General features: G+C 34.1%; 2 protein-coding genes across 2 annotated transcripts; one reads left to right on the top strand and one right to left on the bottom strand.

The window, feature by feature from the left end:
• Positions 1-5,505: 5,505 nt before the first annotated feature.
• Positions 5,506-7,355, bottom strand: LOC123533156 (sodium-coupled monocarboxylate transporter 2-like). Its single transcript, XM_045314792.2, has 2 exons — positions 6,657-7,355; positions 5,506-6,510 (listed from the first exon to the last, which is right to left on the bottom strand). The coding sequence occupies exons 1-2, from the start codon at positions 7,353-7,355 to the stop codon at positions 5,506-5,508; spliced, it is 1,704 nt and encodes a 567-aa protein (XP_045170727.2).
• A 6,356-nt stretch (positions 7,356-13,711) lies between these two features.
• On the top strand, positions 13,712-19,294 carry LOC123534905 (uncharacterized). Its single transcript, XM_045317373.2, has 7 exons — positions 13,712-13,824; positions 14,105-14,167; positions 15,454-15,597; positions 16,529-16,631; positions 16,870-17,003; positions 18,371-18,461; positions 18,919-19,294. The coding sequence occupies exons 1-7, from the start codon at positions 13,818-13,820 to the stop codon at positions 19,247-19,249; spliced, it is 873 nt and encodes a 290-aa protein (XP_045173308.2). The 5' UTR covers positions 13,712-13,817; the 3' UTR covers positions 19,250-19,294.
• The last annotated feature ends 1,016 nt before the right edge of the window (positions 19,295-20,310 follow it).

Genomic DNA, 20,310 nt, shown 5'->3' with positions numbered 1-20,310 from the left:
GTGGGAGGCAGCGGCTTGAATACTTGATCGATCCAGAACTTACGAATTCAGATATTTTATATCTATATAAACATTGTTTTAAAAAGGAAATGTCCATCAAAGTTCCAAACGATATTCTTATAGATTTTATTTAAAATTTTAGATATTGTGTGATATGTTTATCTTTGATTTACAAAACATCTCCGCCACGTGATATATTAATCCGAGTGCGTACTAATTATGGCATTGATGACCGAAAGACATTAAAGTAAGTAACATCAAAGACATCTTATATGTTTCTATAACTTTTATGATCCGGTCTAATTAAGCGACATTCTCGAAATTACAAACAAAGGTCTTGATCACCAAGGCGACCTATGTTTTATCATGTCAGTTGCATAATAGTTACGAAATAATTTCCCGTATATCACTTAAAGAGCTGCCTCCCCTAAGCATTTATAAAAGATGTCATTCAAGTCGGAGAAAAATAAATGCAACAGCTATTTGAAGTTTGAAGAAGAAAACTCCTTTGACAGAGAAAATGAAAGAAAATATAACATTTCAAATGTAAGGCACAAGTTTTACATTTGTTTTGTGAGTGGATCTAGACTTAGGAATGGTTGTTCTTTTCTAACGAAAATGTGAATAAAGTCGGATTTTCAGGTAAGATATAATTAATAACATATCTATCTTTAATCATGGCATTCAGTACAATAAATTGTGTGATCCAAATCTTCTTTATTGTGGCAAAACAATTCATAACATAATGATGCTTTTATGTAGGTTTACTTATTGTTGGGCGGTCTTTTTGCTACACGTAAAGAGTGCATGCGCATTAAAACCAAAACATCCGGTAAAACATCACGGCAACCAATAGCGTTGTAAATCCGTCTATATGTAACTGGCTGTTACATAAGTGATCTGATATAAGTACATCATCATCATGCAGCTATAAAACTGATAACTTTTCACTTAACTATTCTGTAAAGAAACTGTCCAACTGGCTGAGTTAGTTCTAGCAGGGGGGCATAAGCTGCCAAAATAAAGCTGTCGTGTGTTTGACATCTTCCTCTGTACCATCAATACCAGAAAACCAGTTTTAACTGTTTGTAGCTTTTAGATACAACTTGGATCAACAGTCGAATATTTTGTATCTGTACACCTTTGTCAGGATTATCGCTGTAATTTGAGGAATAAATTCATTATGTATCCCTACACTGAACATTACATAAAATATACACCTAACATCGTAAGAATTAACCCCTACCCCTTGATATCATTGTTTAATACACTTGTATGTGTAAGGCTTAATCACTGTCTTACATATATCATCAGAAGTCTACATTTTTCAACCTTTGTATACAGATGATTTGTGTCTCTACGTTGCGTCCATTTACATACTCGGCTTGACTAAATGTCCACTAAATGATGACCAAGACTTCAGTTTTGCTCCTGCATACTGATTACAGTCTGCCACAGTAACAACGTCGCCCTTTGCAAGTTTCAGATATACAGCGTTGGACACACCATATATTATGTTCCTCGTATACCCACTTCCTGGCCATTTTGTATAAACGCGTACTTTATTTAACCCATTTTTTGTTATATAACATCCCATTTCCATAAAAGTTTGTACAGTTGCAGTCACGAGATGCAGGCTGAAGTAATACATTCCGCTGATAGGGCAAATAAATGTCCCTGTAGATGAGTCGAAAGCACCTCCATCGTTCGTTATAACCGAAGCAAATGTCAAAGAACCGGAAGTAGGGACATTAGCTGGATCAGTAACTGTGAATGCGACAGTCCCTAAAAATAAAATTTACAAACATGTAAAAGTGCTGATTTATTTCATGGGGTTATGGTTTCTATGGGTGTCAAACGTTTTAAAACCAATAAGTAATATTTGTTATGTTTCAGCGTATCCATGTTTTTTATTCTATAATATCATATATCTGTCAACTTTTTGTGATACGTGGTACTATTTAAAATATTAATTGTATCTTTTAAAAGAAATATATATTCGATAATTTCAATCATATTCTATTCTGTAATGTTCTATATATGCCCTACATATAATATTTATATTGCATAATGAAATGTTCTTGTGGTAGGTCGTATTATATAACTTTAATCATGTTATCACTCCAAGATTTCACGTTTTTCTCGTGCAGTTCATGATATCATACTTCACGATTTCGATCAAACTTCAAGATTTCACGTTAATTGAAATAATATAAAAATTGTTAAGTCGTAAAGTGTGAATTCGTAAAGTTCATTATTTCGTATTTCACAATATCAAGTTTCAAGTTTTAAGCTGTGAAGTATGAAAACATGAAGACACCGCCAGTCTTTCGTATGTATATCACTATTCTATATTGCATAAATCACAGTTTTATTCTATAATAGCATACATTTATCTAACAATAGTATTCATACTTCCAGAATTCATGTTCGTGATTTGATGCGTCACGATTTCAAACTTCAATTTTTCACGTTTTATGAAGTTTGAAAAATGTCATGAAGTCGTGCAATTCTTTATTTTAGGTTTTATCAAATTTTAATAAAATTGTGAAGTCGTTAAGTGTGAAATCGTGAAGTTCGTCATTTCATATACTTCATGATTTAACGTTTATTGAATTTTTTGAAAAATCGTGAATTCTTGAAAATGTTAAACTGTGAAGTTCATCATTTCATACTTCAGGATTTCAAGCTCCGCGGATTCACGGTTTGTGAAATTTTAGAAAAAGTTGTGAAGTGGGAAATAGTCAAGAGCATGATTTCATAATTTATAATTTCACGTTTAGTGAAGTTTTTAAAAGTTGTGAAGTTTTGAAGTGTGAAATCGTGAAGTTCATGATTTTATACTTCACGATTTCACGGTGCGAAATCATGAAGACACCATTGGTCTTATACAATATGAATGTTACTTTTTGAATTTCGCATATTTACACGACATTTGTTTCTAGGGGTCGCAGTTTTTTCAGTTTTTAGACATATCTTTTTCGAAGTAAAGTGCCATAAAAGTGTCATTTATTTTGCAGATTTAATTTTCACTGACTCCAAGTTATATTTTATCTAGTTACAAAACTATACTTCAAATGGGATTATTAAAAATGATTCTACTAAGATGCAATGTTATGAAGTTAGGTTACCTATCATCAAGTGCATTTTCAAAATTTATCCGCTTTTTGATAAGCTTTTCCATCTTCTTTATTTTGTCTTCAAGTTTCACTAATTTAGTAAGCATTTTTTCGTCGTAATCAAACCTTGAGTAACACGTTTGTTCCTCATTATCCCCAAATACAATATAAACGTAGCACAAGATTACCCAAACCTTCATCAGCATTTTTACACTTTTATCTGTAAACAGCTGAATCCGACATTCCTCTCTCTTCTGACAGTTTATATTTTCCAAAGGTCTCGACAGTTTTTCGCTTATTTATCTTTGAATATTTATAGTTTAACAAGTCAAAACATCCAATCAGCAGCCCGGGATTTTGACTCACTTATTCCGACCCGCCTCGACGGGTCGATTTTTTGTTTAGAAACAACGAAAAAGACCGAAGCCATCGAATCCGATTGAGAAGTTTTTACCTTGCTTTCTGTGCGAGCAATTGCAATTGTATTTGCAAGCTGAAAACCAGTGTCGTTGAGCTGCAGGAAGGATTGTTAAAGTAATGCAAAAAGTCCAATATGTTTCCGAAGATCATCTCCAATTTCTACATGATTTAAGTGAACTATGAATACAGAATGTAATTTGATAAAAGCATTTCTGTATTTAGAACGCTTAATTTCTCTTGATGTGATCTGACCAAAAAAAAACAGAATGAACAAATCTGACTATCTTCCTAAAGTTGGCGACCTGGTGGCCCGGCAGACTCGTGTATTCATTGTAAAATTATTATTATTTAGAATATGCGATAAATATAAAGAAAACTGTGAATACAAACGTTAAATATTAACATTATTATAATATATCTTTAATAATATCCGATTTGTTCCCCTAATAATAATAATAATAATAATAATTTGATTAGATAAGGAAGAATTTATCTTACTGTGAAACAGTTGTGAATCATTCAAGGCTTGCATATTGTATGTCTGCAGAAAATAATTTGTAAAATGTAATATTTTTTTATCCCAATTACCATGCAAATAGAATGAAACACATTTAGTTCAGAATGAGTGAGTAATTGGTAATTTCCTGATATTAATTTTGTTTGTTTATATTGCACTTTAATTCAGATTCCACCAGACCTGGATAAACCTACCAAAAAAAAAAAAATGTTTTCGGAGGAGTAGTCACGCAGTCGGAACAATATATACTTGTTCTAGATTAACCAGACACAGCCTTGATAGTCAACGTTCTCTTGAGAAATATTTGCGATGTCAATGTTTTCCTTTATAAAGATAAAGCTGAAAAATAAATATGTTTATTATAAGCAAGGTGTTTTCAAATTTCAGCACAACATTGATAGGGATCAAGTTTACTTTAGCAATAAATATTTTATCCTGTTAATGCAACTGCTATCTTTCTCCAGACTTTCATATTTTTACTACATAATTTCATTCATATTTTTATACTAAATGTTTAGCTTATTGGCCAAGCCGAAGTGTAGATAACTTTTCTGACATTACCAGGGTAACAAAGTGTGCTTATGAAATCTGAAAAGACAGGAATCTTCAAAACCTTGTGTGATTTTCTTCTGTTTGTTGCATTGGAGTGGTGATGTTAAAGGGACTTACCCACACATTTTAGGCTAAAAATAATTTCTCTCGAAACTCAGTAAAAAGTGAGTACTCTGAAAGTCACTAGTGGTAATAACTTATTGACATAAGATAAGAATTATAGATATTCTAATAAATTACCAAAAATATTGTCTAGAAGGTAGTAAATCGTTGCGACGCTTTTAAAATAATACAGAAAATTTGCATTCTTCTTGCGTTTTACCAATATCTAACTTCATTTTTCAGTGTCATATACACTATATTACAATAAAAATTATGCTTAAAAGAAAATAATCCGTTTTATTAATTTTTTTGTTTGCGGGTTTCGTTTTCATTTCAGTAGAATGAGAAAAAAAACAGACCATTCATCTAAAACGCATTTTCATTAAAACAAATCTCAGACATATCCGGTCTACCCAGAAAAGACGTACATGCTCAACTCCTTATCAGTGGAATTTACAGATATTGAAGAGAGGTCTTCAGATATTACACCGGAAACCTGTAAAATTAGGTATAACTTATACTTAATCTTGTATTAAAACAAAAAGAAAATACTCTTCAACGTTAAATAGACAAAATAAATGTTTGTAAATCTCAAATTACTAAATAATATTTTACAAATATTTTTTCTATAAATCAACGTATTTCAGTATAGACATGAACATATCTTAAACTGATGTAAGTATGGTGATAAAAATGTTTAGGGCATCAAAATATATTGATTTAATGTCTTATTAATAATACATTTATATAGAATTATATATTTGATTAAAAGAAATTATCAGTCTTTGATAATGTTCAAAATTCTTCATCTTTTGCCATGATTTTTGTCACTTCCTCTGAATCAGTTTCATCCTTATCGTCGAAATCAGTTGAAGACTTGTGTTCACATATTTCCTCTAGAATGTGTTTTCTAAACGAAAACAAACATCGCTGATCAATCTGCTTGGGTGGACTTGTACATAAACTTACTAATAGTCCTATTATGAGGGAGGTCAACATGCCTACAAGGGAGAAAACTTGGTACGAAATGCTGTATATCTTCTCTAGTGCGGAGAGTGCGGAGAGGTTGCTAACATCTTGATCTGACGAATGTGCTGTTGTTGTTGTTGTTAATGTTGGAAGATGTTGTGTTACTGAGACCAGTGTTATGTTATTAGTAGCAGGATAAACGGCAGAAGTTGAACCATTAAGGAAAGCGGGATCTAGGTACGAGCTGCACTGATCAGTTGGACCTGGGGGCAGGTATGGATACGGCGGCATGCCTGAAAAGCGGCTCCCAATGTTCAGCCAAAATACGATCACAGACGCACATATTGTATTATAACATATATCTATTATAACACCGTTTGTAGTTGCTTTACGATACATCACAGACAATAAATAGGTTGCTACTAATGGCCCGTCAAAACATCCCATAAAAGTTACAAATATAGCAACAACGGATCCTGGAATAAATGACACTGCAAATGCAAGTGCTAAGGCTATAAGTCCATACATTAAAACAATCATTTTTGATAGTTTTGTGGCTTTATATGCGTGCATATCTGGAAATTTGACTTTTATGATGTCTTCATATGTTACTGCAGACAAGCTGCTGAGGCAGGAAGACATGGTACTGAGAGCCGCGCTTGACAGTGAAGCTGTGAACAATCCCGCTAATCCGGGTAAATTTTGAAATAAATCCAGAACAACAAAAGGTAATATTGCATTGATGTTATCAACAATTCCCGCATCAAATATGTCACATCGTTTCGCCACATAATATGCAAATATAGTCACACCTTCAAAAGCTGCCATCAGCTGAAAGGCACAATAAAACGGTGTTGATATAAATACAGATTACGAGCGCTTGTTACAGTTCGTGTCGAGTAAATGCGTTGCATCGTTGGCTGCATTAGTGTGAAGTATAGAAAGGCACTAAAGAGTCCGAATGTGGAATTCCAAACCTGGTAACGTATTGTTGGATCAAATCTAAAGGTCGTTGAACCCAGCCTGTCTTTTGCATACTCAAACACGCGGTCTACTCCTCCTGCCCCGGTGGTTGATTTTACTAGGACTCCAATCATCCCAGTTACCATGACTACAAGCTGAAACACATCTGTCCAAATCACTGCTTTTATTCCACCAATTGCGGTATATATAGTTGTAACAATTGTATAGATAAGAATTGTCCCCCAGAACGGAATTCCTAGAACGACGTCGAGGGCAACGCAGCTCCCAACCATCACTGTTGCCATGTAGAACAAACTGAATATTATTCCAGCGACTAGTGTCATATACCGGACACGGTTGTTTCCATATCTTAAACGGAAGTACTCGTTAACGCTGGTTAATTTCAACGGATGGAAGACTGGTACAATAAAAAACGCACTGAAAATGAAAGCGGCACTAGTACCGAGCACATTGTATGCAATTCCGATGCCATATGCATATCCTTCCGCGGGATACCCGAGAATCATTAAAGATGATTGAAATGTAACAATAAATGACAGTGCAACAGGCCATGTTCTCGAGTTCCTGCCCGCAAGAAAATAGTGCACAGGGGTGTTTCTTTTCCTCTCCAACACTGCAAAGAAAACTCCAATTGCAAAGGATATTCCAATAGTGCAAAAGAACACTAAATAATCAACTATTCCAAAAAGCATCTTGTAACAATGTATAATGTTCTTGTAGGTATATATGTGTAAAGAAAACTAAACAAGACTAGTTTAATTATGCGATCTCTTCTCTGGACCATTTAATAACTGATTTTGATCAGGGTCTTTACCATAAACTTAGCTCCTAGTCGTTATCTTACTCATCAAATCATATACCGTATAACTTTTTACAAAGCATATGAGACTTTATAGACATCCAGTCATCAACCAGACAGTTTCATATATTGCTAGTTCATTTAAATCAGTTACTACATATATGTCAGTAATTTCGCTTCGCTGCATTTCGATACTACTGCGAAATTTTATTTCAATAAAATGTCAATAAATGACGTGTAACCTATACGTATGAAAAAGATCAAAATGAAAATCGTCATTGTTTGCTACAGACTTTTGCCATGTATAAATTGATTTGGGTTTGTACATGATACTGCTATCCTCTCCACTGATAAATGCCCATATTATTATGCAGGAGGTTTAAAATAAACTTAAGACATGTATATATAAACACGGTAATTAAATGTGTATTACCACAAAAAAAACTGGAGGTGATTTAACAAAAACCTCTTACTGCACGACATTTTATACACAATTTATTTATATATTTATATTTATATATTAGTAATGTTTAAATACATAAGATGAGGAACTTCTACATTTAAAGTAAATATTTAAAGATAATATAGTTTAGTGAAAGATGGTCCTGGATATCTTTATTAAGTTAGTGATTAGACTGATGAAAGAGTCAATTCCAATGAGTTAATATTTTGGACTGCTATGTAACACCCATTACTGCTCACTGCGGATATAGTTCATCATAAACCTCCTGGAGAGAGGTATAAACGGAGCTGTATGTGAACGCAAGCATGTGCAAATCCGATGATGACTCCCTATACTGCATAGAAATGTTACTTGGCAAATAGTGGCCGAGTTATGACCCTTGAATTAGATTTTAGACATCATATGTGAAATATTTTTACACAAGCTGGTCAATAGAAACTACACAGTCACTAAAGTTTGTGCAAATCATTTGTAGTCTCAAAGAAGAATAAATATCAAGACAAATATGCAAAGTGTCCTATGACATACTTAAGTTCTGTATGTGTGGAAACCCGTATTGAAACAGCTTGGTAATGTGCTTACACATGAATGACATAGTTACCTTCTTTGGAAGAACTGCCCAATGGCCAAACACGCGATGATACATTTACGATGACGCGATCAATTTTACCGACACCTTGAACTCTTTAACTTGTTCGTCATTCCGTGTAAATGTGAAAATTTTAGTCTTAGAGACAATGTCGTGACGGAGCTGACCCTAGCCTTAGAACAAGATTCAGCTTACCAAAATGTTCCTTCTAGCGTATATAAAATATTCTTTTAAGGGATATTGTTTTAGCATAATGTTACAAATGTTTAATAGTACAATGAGAAAAATATGTTCTGTCATTTTTGGTGCAAACTTAACTATATAAGAACTAATCTAAGTATTAACAGTTTTATCATAATCCAAAGTTGTTGTTTTTTTATATAAGCAAGTGCAGTACATATTATGCTATTTGGAAGCATTTGTCTTGCAGTCTGTATTTCAATTCCGGATGTTTTCATCACGCGACTACACCAGCGAGTACCTGCACACTTAACACAAAGAAATTTGGCCCATGAAATTTCATACATGCATTTACGAGTCGAAAATCAAATCAGGAAGAGTAAAAAAGAAAGCACTTGCAAGTCTGAAACGTTAGAAGCTAAAAAAAATCACGTGACCAGGGAAAATTTCATTACGTAAATTTTTTGGTGGGTGTCTATTTTTAGATGATGCATATTCATTTCATTAATCTCGATTCTTTGCTATGATATGTTCAATTGAGGAGTTACATGATTTAAACTTTATTATTGTGCCTTGTTGTTCTGTTATTTTAGGTAGTTGTATTGCACTAAAGACTGAAATAAAGATTGATTATGCGTAAACTCATACTGGGCTAGGGGTTATTTATAATGAATATGCACGAGTACAAGATGGCGGCGCCCTACGGGAAATCGGATTCCTTTGACGATACCCTTGTATCCATTACATGCTCAGTCAAGTGTGACATGTTCACCATAAGTGTTCCTTCTCTTGAGAAGGAACAATTAGTGTTAGACTGTATCAAGATGATTTTTTAACATGACCAATGATGACCTTGACGCATGGATTTATATATAAGCGAAATGTTCTGTGCATTGTAGCATTCATTTATTGTTCCTTCTTGAGAAGGAACTCTTTAATTTGGTAAGTTACACTTGACTGAGCAGCTGACCTAGAAACCTGATGTAATATTACAATAGAAAGCTGATGTAATATTTCATGCTGTTCAATCAAACTCCTTGACCTTGGAATACTTACAGGATTGACCAGGTCAATGTCTTACTGCCGTATTTACTCAACTGAAAGTGGCAACGGATTTACTTTGTTGTTGGATTTAACAATTTATGTTAAATAACTAGCGTAAATACTTACTTGACATTTTTTGGCAGTATAAAACAACATAGCTAATTCTTTTTCAAAATTTTAGATTTTTTTTTGTAATTTGATACAGAAATAAACGCACCCTTGGTGCGAAATGTATATAACGCCCCAGGGGCGCTACTTAACACGGGTAGTCGACGAAAGGCCCCACCTGGAATTAATGGAACAACTTATTTCCAGCCAAGCCCACGGCATGCTTCATATTTATTTCCCCAGCATCCAGTCTAGACCGATACTGTTGAAAACAGTACCAAGTAAAGTAAATCACACAGCACTGAACACTAGTCGGGTTATTAGCCACAACCGTGAATCGATCCGGGTTCGGGAATCGAACCCGGATCGCTGTCGTTGTTGTCCAAACTGCTTTTGTTTTGCTATATAAAATTGAATTCCGATGACCGAGCTCGACATTGCAATCTCGGCATTAGTTTTTCACTTTATAAATGTAAATGCCGATAGCCAATCCCATAGTCAACTTCACAGATTGAATGCTGATCCGGACTGTCTTATATTTCAAGTCGCTTTTTAGAAATTAATTGCAATATCTGAAATGAAATAGCAACTACGCGGTCTATGTTGCATGAAGAGATGCGAAACAGGGCTACACGTTTTCCGTGTATAAAGATCCAATTTAGCACGGAGAATATAGCTCCACTGAAACTATATACAAAAACTTCCTTCGAATACAACTCCAAGAGGAGCGATATCCGAAGGGAGTCAAACAGGGTGTGACACTGCTACCGAGGCGAGATAGTCACGCAAGATAATAGCCGCAAAACACTGCTTGAATTACCTGCGGAAGCACATTCCGAACTATCCCGAGACTGATCACTACTAAATCAAATGTAAGCCTACGCAGGTCTATCACAAGTAGTCCGAATATAGATAGTCCCAATCTTTATCCCCTTCCTCGTGCACACTCTAAACAGCATCGCGTTTTCTTTTACTAGTGGACGCACTGGTCGAGAGGGCTAGGACGCTTTCCTACAGAGGTGAAGGCCCCGGGTTCGATTCCTGGCTTCTCCAATCGCAGTGTGTCCTTGGGCAAGGTACTTCATCACGATTGCCTAAGTCGACCCAACTGTAAACGGTTACCAGCAAATTGCTGGCGGTAAGGTGTAAATGGTTTTAACTGTTCTTAAAATAGGGGTGCTCAAAAGCTCTACAGAGCTTCATTGTTTCACAAAGTGACGGTAAATAAAATTTACCTTTAACTTTAGTATTGTATAGAAACTTGCACGCTTATACCATTTGCTTGCTCGAATGAGGAGAAAAAGGGTTGTAATTAATGAAAAGCAACTTTCCTATAAAATAGTTTACCACACACAATTTTTTCTTCTTTTTTTCCAAATAGCGATACAGCCGATATAGTTCTTTATGGGAATTAAGTGTCTGATTATCTTATATACTAGAAAATGTCAAAATAACGTTACCAAGCAAGTGGATTTCATATGAAATAAAGAGCAATCTGTAATATAAATATACTAGACCTTTAGGCAACGTATATACACGATTTACTTGAACCAAGGGACAGTACTTGTCCCTCCATGTTGCCCGGATAAAAAATAGAAGGCATATGTCAGAATTTTGGTCGTCTTCCTCGTGTTTTCTTTTGTTTACGCTCAAGGAATAATAATAATAATAATAATAATAATAATAATAATAATAAATTTATTTAAGGAAGATTACACATAAAGACATTTCTAGAACATATTAAATATCTTAAGTTTCAATGTGGCCTTCTGTAAAATAAAAATACAATAGTTCAACGTAAAATAAAGATAAAAACTGATTATCTAATTATAATAGAAAAGATGGAATTTACGTGAAAACCATTTAAATACAATATTCACTCTTGACAAAATACTCCATTTAATTAGAAAAAAAAATATATATGCATATCAATCTGAAAAAAGGTCAAATCACTCAGATAAACAGTCACCCACACAAATAAAAGAGAAAGTTGCAGCTTATTCAGATCCTAAGAGATATTTTTTTATATTTGTTTTTGAAAGAAGTAAGTGAATCCACAAACGGACATTCTGTGGAATGATATTCCATACTTAAACACTACTGTATAGTATAGCCAAATGACCTTTTCGTATAATTTGAGCGATATTTAGGTAAATATCATTATGTACAACTGATCTAAGGCCATAATTTTCACTGCTGGAAAATGTTAAAATATCAGATATGTAAGATGGTACAAGTAAAACATACGAAAATAACCTAATTTACGATACATAATAAACAATTTTTATATAAAAGCGCATAATTGGATGTCGTTCAGGAAACATATTAGTTCCGGATCTGGTAAGTAAGTTTTGAACATTCCTTAAGGATGTAGGAACAATTTTTTTCTTACGTTAATTTTTTTTCATACTCTGTGAGCTTGAAGAACATCGTTAGTTTCTAAGACAAACAAGAGAAGAAAAAACACAGGTCACCGAACTCGTTTTAATTTTACAGGGCTTTTTTTCACCCACTGTTTAAACATTTCCGGCTGAAATTTTGTAAAATTAAAAAAAAAATTGCGGTACTTTATAAAACATATAATACCCTACTTAATTAATTAATGCTATAGGGATTTCAGATCTTACATATTAATATGCATAAAAGGCGATGTCAGTATTATATAAGCATAAATGTCACTAACAAATCTCTTTCATTATAGGGTTAAAGGTCAGTAATTCAAATCCTTCTTTGTTTCATATAAAAAACGACAAATTCAGGTCGTCTTTACGTATCTTTAGAGAACATCACTTTTTCCTACACCTATTTTTCATGAAAGTTCTATCACAAATTAACGAAAAAATGAAAAGAAAATAGGGGGTTATGTAGTTCCTAGTGAAATGCCAGTCAGTTGTGGTCTGCTACCCTAAAAATGGCGCATATTTGCTCTCGTCCGCGCAATAAACACCTACTTCCGGTTTCGATCTGCAAAACTTGCCATGTGGGGTGTATGAACATGAAAACTGTCTCATTTCATGCAGAATGTATTCTAGTAGTGAAAAATGGTGATTAAAGCACTCGTTCTACACGAATTTGCACAAAAAATGGGAAAATTAGGATCTATTTATTATGGACTTCTTTCGATACACCACGGAAGCACATTTTTCAACCGAATTACTGACCTTATTCTTATAACATGTTGACATAATAATAATTATTACCCCACCCACTTTATTTTCTATGGAAATCATGTATTTACATCTACAAAACAAAACTGACGTAAGGATTTTCAAAATACTTAGCAGCTTTAATGACACACAAAAATGCTTCAAAACAGAAAGAAAAAAGCTGAGGTCACCATGCATCTAAGAGATTTATTAAGAAAAAAAAACTGTTAAAAACTGGTGAATTTTGATATTGTTTGTTCTTTTTGTTTTAATTTATATTTTCTAGATAATATAAAGTGCTGTCTTGAAAACTTTTATTTCAATTATAGCTTATCATTATATGTATCAGTCAGGAAAATATCAAAACCAAACCTAATCTACTTTAATCAGATATTTGAACCCCATTGTAAATCTTACGTCAATTTTAGGAAAATGCCAGTCAAAAATAAGAGTGAAAAAAATTCTTTCGCAAAAATGTAGAATCTATTTGGTTATATGGTACATTATTGGCCATATTTTAATTATTTAGCATTAATTTTTGGCAAACCTATTGTTAGAAAGCAATCAATATTCCATGAAACATTTTTCAAATATATATCCTGAAATCAAAAAGCGCTCGTACATTCTTAAAAGGAATAGAAACTGTGTGTATATCACAAATAATCTCCACTTCTCTAGTGGATTAGTTGACGTCATATATATAACGTCATTGTAACGTCGTAACCTAGACTACGTCAAGTTGCTGCGTCAATTGTAGTTGACGGTAGATTTTGTGCTTCTTAAATGTACAAAGAATAAATATGATGGAATGATCGCTTTACCCGCATGAAAGGTACTTTTTCCGCGCCTATTGGCGGTTTTTAAAATGGTAGATTCTTAGTCAGTTATTAAGCGAAAAAGTATAAATATAGTTTTCAAAGGTTATTTGACGTAAAGGTAAATTCTGTATTTTCAAAATTACTCTTCCAAACGCGAATTACGTGTATTGATAACATTAATTCTACAAAACATATTCCTAAGATAAATAAAATGCGTAAATAAAATTAATAATTGCAGAGTAATCTAACATTTTTAAATCGAAGAAATTGGATAAGAAAAATGCATTTCTTCAGGGTCGTCAAGTGCAAGACTACCAGCGTTGAATAAGACTTCTTCTCTTGTTGCAAGACAATTTGGTAAGTATATGTTATGGAACATTATGTTTCAAGCCCACACTATTCACGATTTTTACAAAATGAACTTCTTGTTGTTGTTTGTTGTATGGAATATTCTTCGCTGTATATTTTGTTTTTATAACTGCATGTTGACGTGTACTTTTCCTATTTCAAAATGATCCATAACTGCATATAATCACAAATGTCATATTCTTTTGTAAATGTTAAATATGGGCTTTCCCACAGCTCATATGTTTCGTGTTCATTTTGCCCTTTACTACATAGTTTCCCTAGAAATATGAACAATATATGTGATTATAAACAATGTATTACGGTATATACACCATGCATTTAAAAACGTAAAAATGCGTATTTTATGCGCATCTCTGTTTTTTTAAAAAAAGTTTTAAGGGCTTTTCTTTAAAATCTTAGCATGTCATACAAATTTCTATTATTTCTCTTTGTAAAAAGAATTTAGGTGTTGATCTGATTTATTCTAAATCGTGTTTGTAATTCAGTCCTTCGTTGTTTTAGAACTACTGACAAAAAAAACATATGAGCCGCGCCATGAGAAAACCAACATAGTGGTTTTGCGACCAGCATGGATCCAGACCAGCCTGCGCATCCGCGCAGTCTGGTCAGGATCCATGCTGTTCGCCGCAGTTTCTCTAATGGCAATAGACTTTGAAAGCGAACAGCATGAATCCTGACCAGACTGCGCGGATGCGCAGGCTGGTCTGGATCCATGCTGGTCGCAAAGCCACTCTGTTGATTTTCCCATGGCACGGCACATATAGGAAAGAAGTTTACATATCGCAAAAGCACACCAACACTATAATACACACACGTATAATTACATATACATTGGAGAAGAAAAATGGTCGATTCTTAGTCGAGAGTATACTGTTCTAGTGTGAGGCGATTACTGCATGATGATGATGATGATGATGATGATGATGATGATGGTCAATATGATGATGATAATAATGATGATGATGAAGGGGAGGAAGATGATGATGATGATGATGATGATGATGATGATTACCTATTTAGGTAACCACCAATCAGAGCGAAAGCTTCTACTAGTTGACATTGGATGTTCAAGCTGAAAAATTATTGACATGAAAGAAATGTCAGAAATTATAGAAAATCCACGATTTCTATAAAAACCACGTGTTTGGAAAAACAGATTAGCTTGCAATATAAAATTGCTACATATTTTGTTGATGACCTGTCACTGAGTACACACTCTCGCGAAAATCATATTAGACGAGAGCGAAGCGATGTAACCGATAGAATACTTACAGTTGTAGCTAACCCTTGCCCAAAGAAAAAGAATAAAGAAAAAGGAAGAAAATCAAGAGACAAGAAGGAAACGAAAATGAAGACATTTCCTCACGACTGCGACACCATCATACGGTCTAAGCATGAAAACGATATCATTTGTAAAGGTAAAATATCTCATTTTGAGATTTATAATATCGCAAAAGTCTAAACGTACATAATAGATCTAGCCCAGTATATTGCGTTACTTACTTGTTTCAGTTTGACTCTATTAGCTTTGGCAGAATATGAAAATTCTGTCAGTTTTAAAGGCTCATAATACCTTTGTTTTAAATTATTTTGTTGGGTGTAATGTCGCACCGACACTATTATAGGCCATATGGCGACTTTCCAGCTTTGATAGTGGAGGAAGACCCCCAGGTGCCCCTCCGTGCATTATTTCATCTCGCGCGGGCACCTGGGTAGAACCACCGACTTTCCGTAAGCCAGCTGGATGCCTTCCTCACATGTTGAATTCAACGCCTCGAGTGAGGCTCGTACCCAGATCGGTGATGGGCAAGTGATTTGAAGTCAGCGACCTTAACCACTCGGCCACGGAGGCCCAACTTTGTTTAAAAATATGGCTGCAACATTTTTAGTTTTGAACGTGAAATATATTATTTTCTTGTTAAATCCTATTTTCAATTAATGTTTCATTATAATTATATTTGTCATAAGTTTTGGATATTTTATAAACATTGCAGAAAGTACTACTAAATCCATCATTTTGTTAACCTCCCCTTATATGGTTTCATTATGCAATATTGAAAGTAGTGGTTTCTAACCATTGAATCATGCATATTTTCTATTTGGACAGCTGATTTATCTGTCTTTGACGTAAAATTTAAAGCCTTCTGGAGCCTTAGTGCTTTGTTGAGACACCTGGTATGCCCAGCATTTAACATAAACAAAGTCTAATTTGTTTTGATTCTGTTATATTTTATTTTCTTATAACATAATAAAACACACTGCAGAAAAAATACATACATGGAGAGTAAAAAAGTAAAAAAACAAAATGTGAGATAGACACGTCTTCAATTTATAACGTTTTACAAACAGGTATCAATCCGACGTCCAAACTGAAACTTACTGTAAATATGCCTGATGTTGCAGACAACTTTTTGGAGCAGAGGAAGATGTCCGAAATGGAAGCTTTTTTCAGGTGTTCTTTCTACAATTCTGAAATTGCTGTTTCAATTCAAGCTCAGTTATAAAGAAAACATTACCCGTGCTCGGCAGTTACTCTCTGGAAATATTTCGTAATTTCGTTTTCTCAAAGGTATAAAGAAACATTCAAATGACAATAGCATTCTGAATAAACATGAACTGGTTGTATATAGTCATAGAAAACGTCAATGGATATTATTTGATGTAGATTTAATAATTAAATATCGTTGCAGACGGAAAAGAGAAAACTATATGGAAAACCACCCGCCTCGTGAATCAAGTGTCACGAGTTTGCAAAAACGTCGTCTGCTTTCCGCAAAGTCACGTGATCATCTGCTGTCACTTATGCCAACAAAAGAAGTGTCTAGTGAGTAAATTGATAAACCATTAAAATTCAAATCAATTTTAACACTTAGCCTGCTGGCGGCAAGTGATTCTGCCTTGACCAAGATCAGCCTGCACATCCGTTCAGTCTGATCAAGATCTGCACTGTTCGCCATTCAGTCAGTATTGTTTTGGTAACACCCCTTTTAACAGATAATGGTACTGTCCAAATTGAAAGATGGACAAGTTCATTATAGAAATTTAGCAGGGTAAAGGAGAAGCACAGTTCACACTATGTATAAATCCGTAAGATTCGTAAAGTATCAGTAGTTGAACGCGTTTCTTCTTATATATATATTAACCCTTACCATGCTAAATTTCTATTATGGACTGGTCCATCTTCCAATTTGGGCAGTACCATTTATCATTTGAAGGGGTGTTTACTAAAAATTTACTGACTGAAAAGCGAACAGTGTAGACCATGATCAGACTGCACGGATGTGCAGGCTGATCTTGGTCTGCACTGGTCGCAAAGGCAGAATCACTTGCCGCCAGCAGGCTAAGGGTTAAAAATAGCTGTATGTGTTTCTTACTTTAGACATGGTCGTACAAATGAATAACTTTCGAAAAACGTTGTAATTTACAAAAATGTAGATACAGACGCCTATGGGAATGCCTCTAGTTTATGTTAAAAGTACTTATAAAATGATTCAATGGAATTTTGTCAATTTTCTATCAGAACACTTGAATAGTCTGTGAAATCTGTAAAACTGGATGTGAAACAGAGGGTTTTAAGTGTACTTTAAAATATAAACTTATTATTTATTTTAAAATATGTTTTGTTTTTAGAAATAAAGTGTTCAGCTAAAGGCACGCCTCTTTAAAAGTTATTAAATTTCTTTTTCTGTCATTTCATTGAAAAATAACTACGCTACGTATAATTACCATTCAGTTTTCTGCAAGTCAATTACACCATGTCATATTTATAGGTTATTAGCTTTGTATCGGGAACGATATGCACGAGTTCTTCAGCGGAAATATTGCGCGACTTTAGGAGCGCAATATTCTTCCGCAGAAGAACGAGTGCATATTTTACGATGCAAAGACAATAACCTTTTTATTACATACACATCTACACGTATAAATATTATGTAGTTATCATAAATATGTTCAATAGCCTGAATACGATTGACAATACTAAACTTAATAGAAAAAATAGTGCAACAACACACACTGAATGACGCCACGCACCCGATATAAAATTCAGGCGTCAGTGTATGGAAAAATGTTGACGTTTCCGGTACTAGTGTAACTTAACGGGGAATAGAAACGAGTATGTAATAATTACCGGATGTTTATGTTGTTAATGCATTACACCCGAATTACTGTGAGCATTTCTATGATTTCCAGAAAATTGTATAAATGAAGACTTGGTGATATCAGCCAAGCAGGGACTTGATATGATCAGACGGCATAACAGTAAGAAAGAAACTAGATCTAGGTAAGGGTTCTGCACAGGTAAATAAATCGATAAATATCACATACGACCTTTGATTATTTTAAAGAAAACCCATATACATAACAAAATTAACTGTGAAGAAAATCTTATAAATCTTCAGTACTTGAATAGTCTTTCTGAGTTGTGCATATGCGTTTTTTTTTTTTTTTTTTTTTTTTCAGTGAATAATTTGTTTCACTCCGAATAACTTTGCTATCCCGACGGCCGCTGGACAAATACTTTCTGTGGAAATATAACCCCAATGTAAATGGGTCGATTGATGTTTTTCATTTGCTACAATTGATACGAATTCACTTCTTGCAAATCTACTTGACAGTTTGGCATGGCTTACATTTACACCTTCCGGTTTTATTTCGATGAGGGATATTGGACTTCGGATTAGATTTTTTATCCCTGTGTGATGTTCTACTAAAGCAAAGTGTTTTTATTTTTATTTCAGTGAATTAAACAAGTTTTATAAAGAGTCAAAGAAAGCATCTAAACTAAGAGATCTTGTGTTTGGAGTTCGCGACAGAACGAACAACAGTGTTGAAACCACAGATCACATGTCTGACCGTGACAGCAGACGGCCTTACTTTTTGGCGCCAATTTCTATGACTCAAAATGAGTTGAACGCAGTACAAAAACAGATGAAAGCTTATTTTGCAGAGAAATTTAAAGAGACTGAAAGAAACGATAAAGGCGCAAAATTTGTTTCAAGTACGATTGATACAGAAAAACCCGTTAAAGACAAGAACGGTAACTCCAACGACTTTGACTTTTATCTGTGATGTAATGAATAAAAGAGAAAATGTAGTAAAATTGTGTTTATGAAACATATGAAAAGTGGAAATTTCACACCACGTCCATTAAAAAAGTTAACATGTCAGTAAATAGTGATAAATGAGGGACATAATCTCACGAGAGACAGTTAAAGATCAGTCACCTGCTTCATTACACGTTTAAAGCTTTTTTCTCTATTTTTAGCTTTAGTAACACAATAATTTCAACAAACCAGAGATAGAGATTCAAACAAGTATGCCAAAGACCAAGTAAGGTGAAGATCCATCACTGGTTCATGAGTAGTCCTATTTTTAGCTCTGGCAGCCCCTAATATGGACCAAGCGCAATCATTTGATAAACTTTAGAAAAGTCTATACATAGAGGATATAACAAGAGTGTCTCTTCATATTGATCTATTGAACGAATTGAATAAGATAATATAGTGCGAGGCTCTGCCGAGCATTTTATCAATTTTGTTCAACCAGTTCAATAGATCCAACAGATGTTATATTCTTTTTATCATATTTATGCTTTTCCTTCTAAAACATCGAAATTTCTTCTTTCTTTACTATTATAGACAAAGTAATTTCGCCCAACGTCTCCTGTACTGTATTACACTGGGATAATATCAAAATTATGTAATGGCATTATTTTACTCCCACTTTCAGTTTTAGCTCTGTTGGTCCGTACAAGGGGCCAAGCAGAACCATTTGAAGAAATATTGAGAAATCTATAAAATGATTCTACAGGCTAAGTTTGGTAAGATCCATCAAATGGTTGACAAGAAGTTGCCTAAAAATTGTTTTGAAATTCTGTATCTAACTCTGGTGGACCTTAAAATGGGCCGAGCCAAATCATACTTGAATTAACCTCTGGAGAATGATCCATAAAAGGATGCTGCAGGCAAAGTTACAATCAATCAAGTGGTTCATGACAGTTCCTTATAATTTTTTTTCTATCTTTAGCCCTAGCAACCCCTAAAAGGGTTAAACGGAACCACTGGAATAAACTACAGAGAGGTCCATGTCACGATGCTACATAACGAGTTTCAGGTACATTTCTGACTAAT

The sequence above is a fragment of the Mercenaria mercenaria genome, chromosome 12, assembly GCF_021730395.1.
Source record: "Mercenaria mercenaria strain notata chromosome 12, MADL_Memer_1, whole genome shotgun sequence".
NCBI classification, from domain to species: domain Eukaryota; kingdom Metazoa; phylum Mollusca; class Bivalvia; order Venerida; family Veneridae; genus Mercenaria; species Mercenaria mercenaria.
This window is presented reverse-complemented; position numbering and strand designations above follow the sequence as displayed.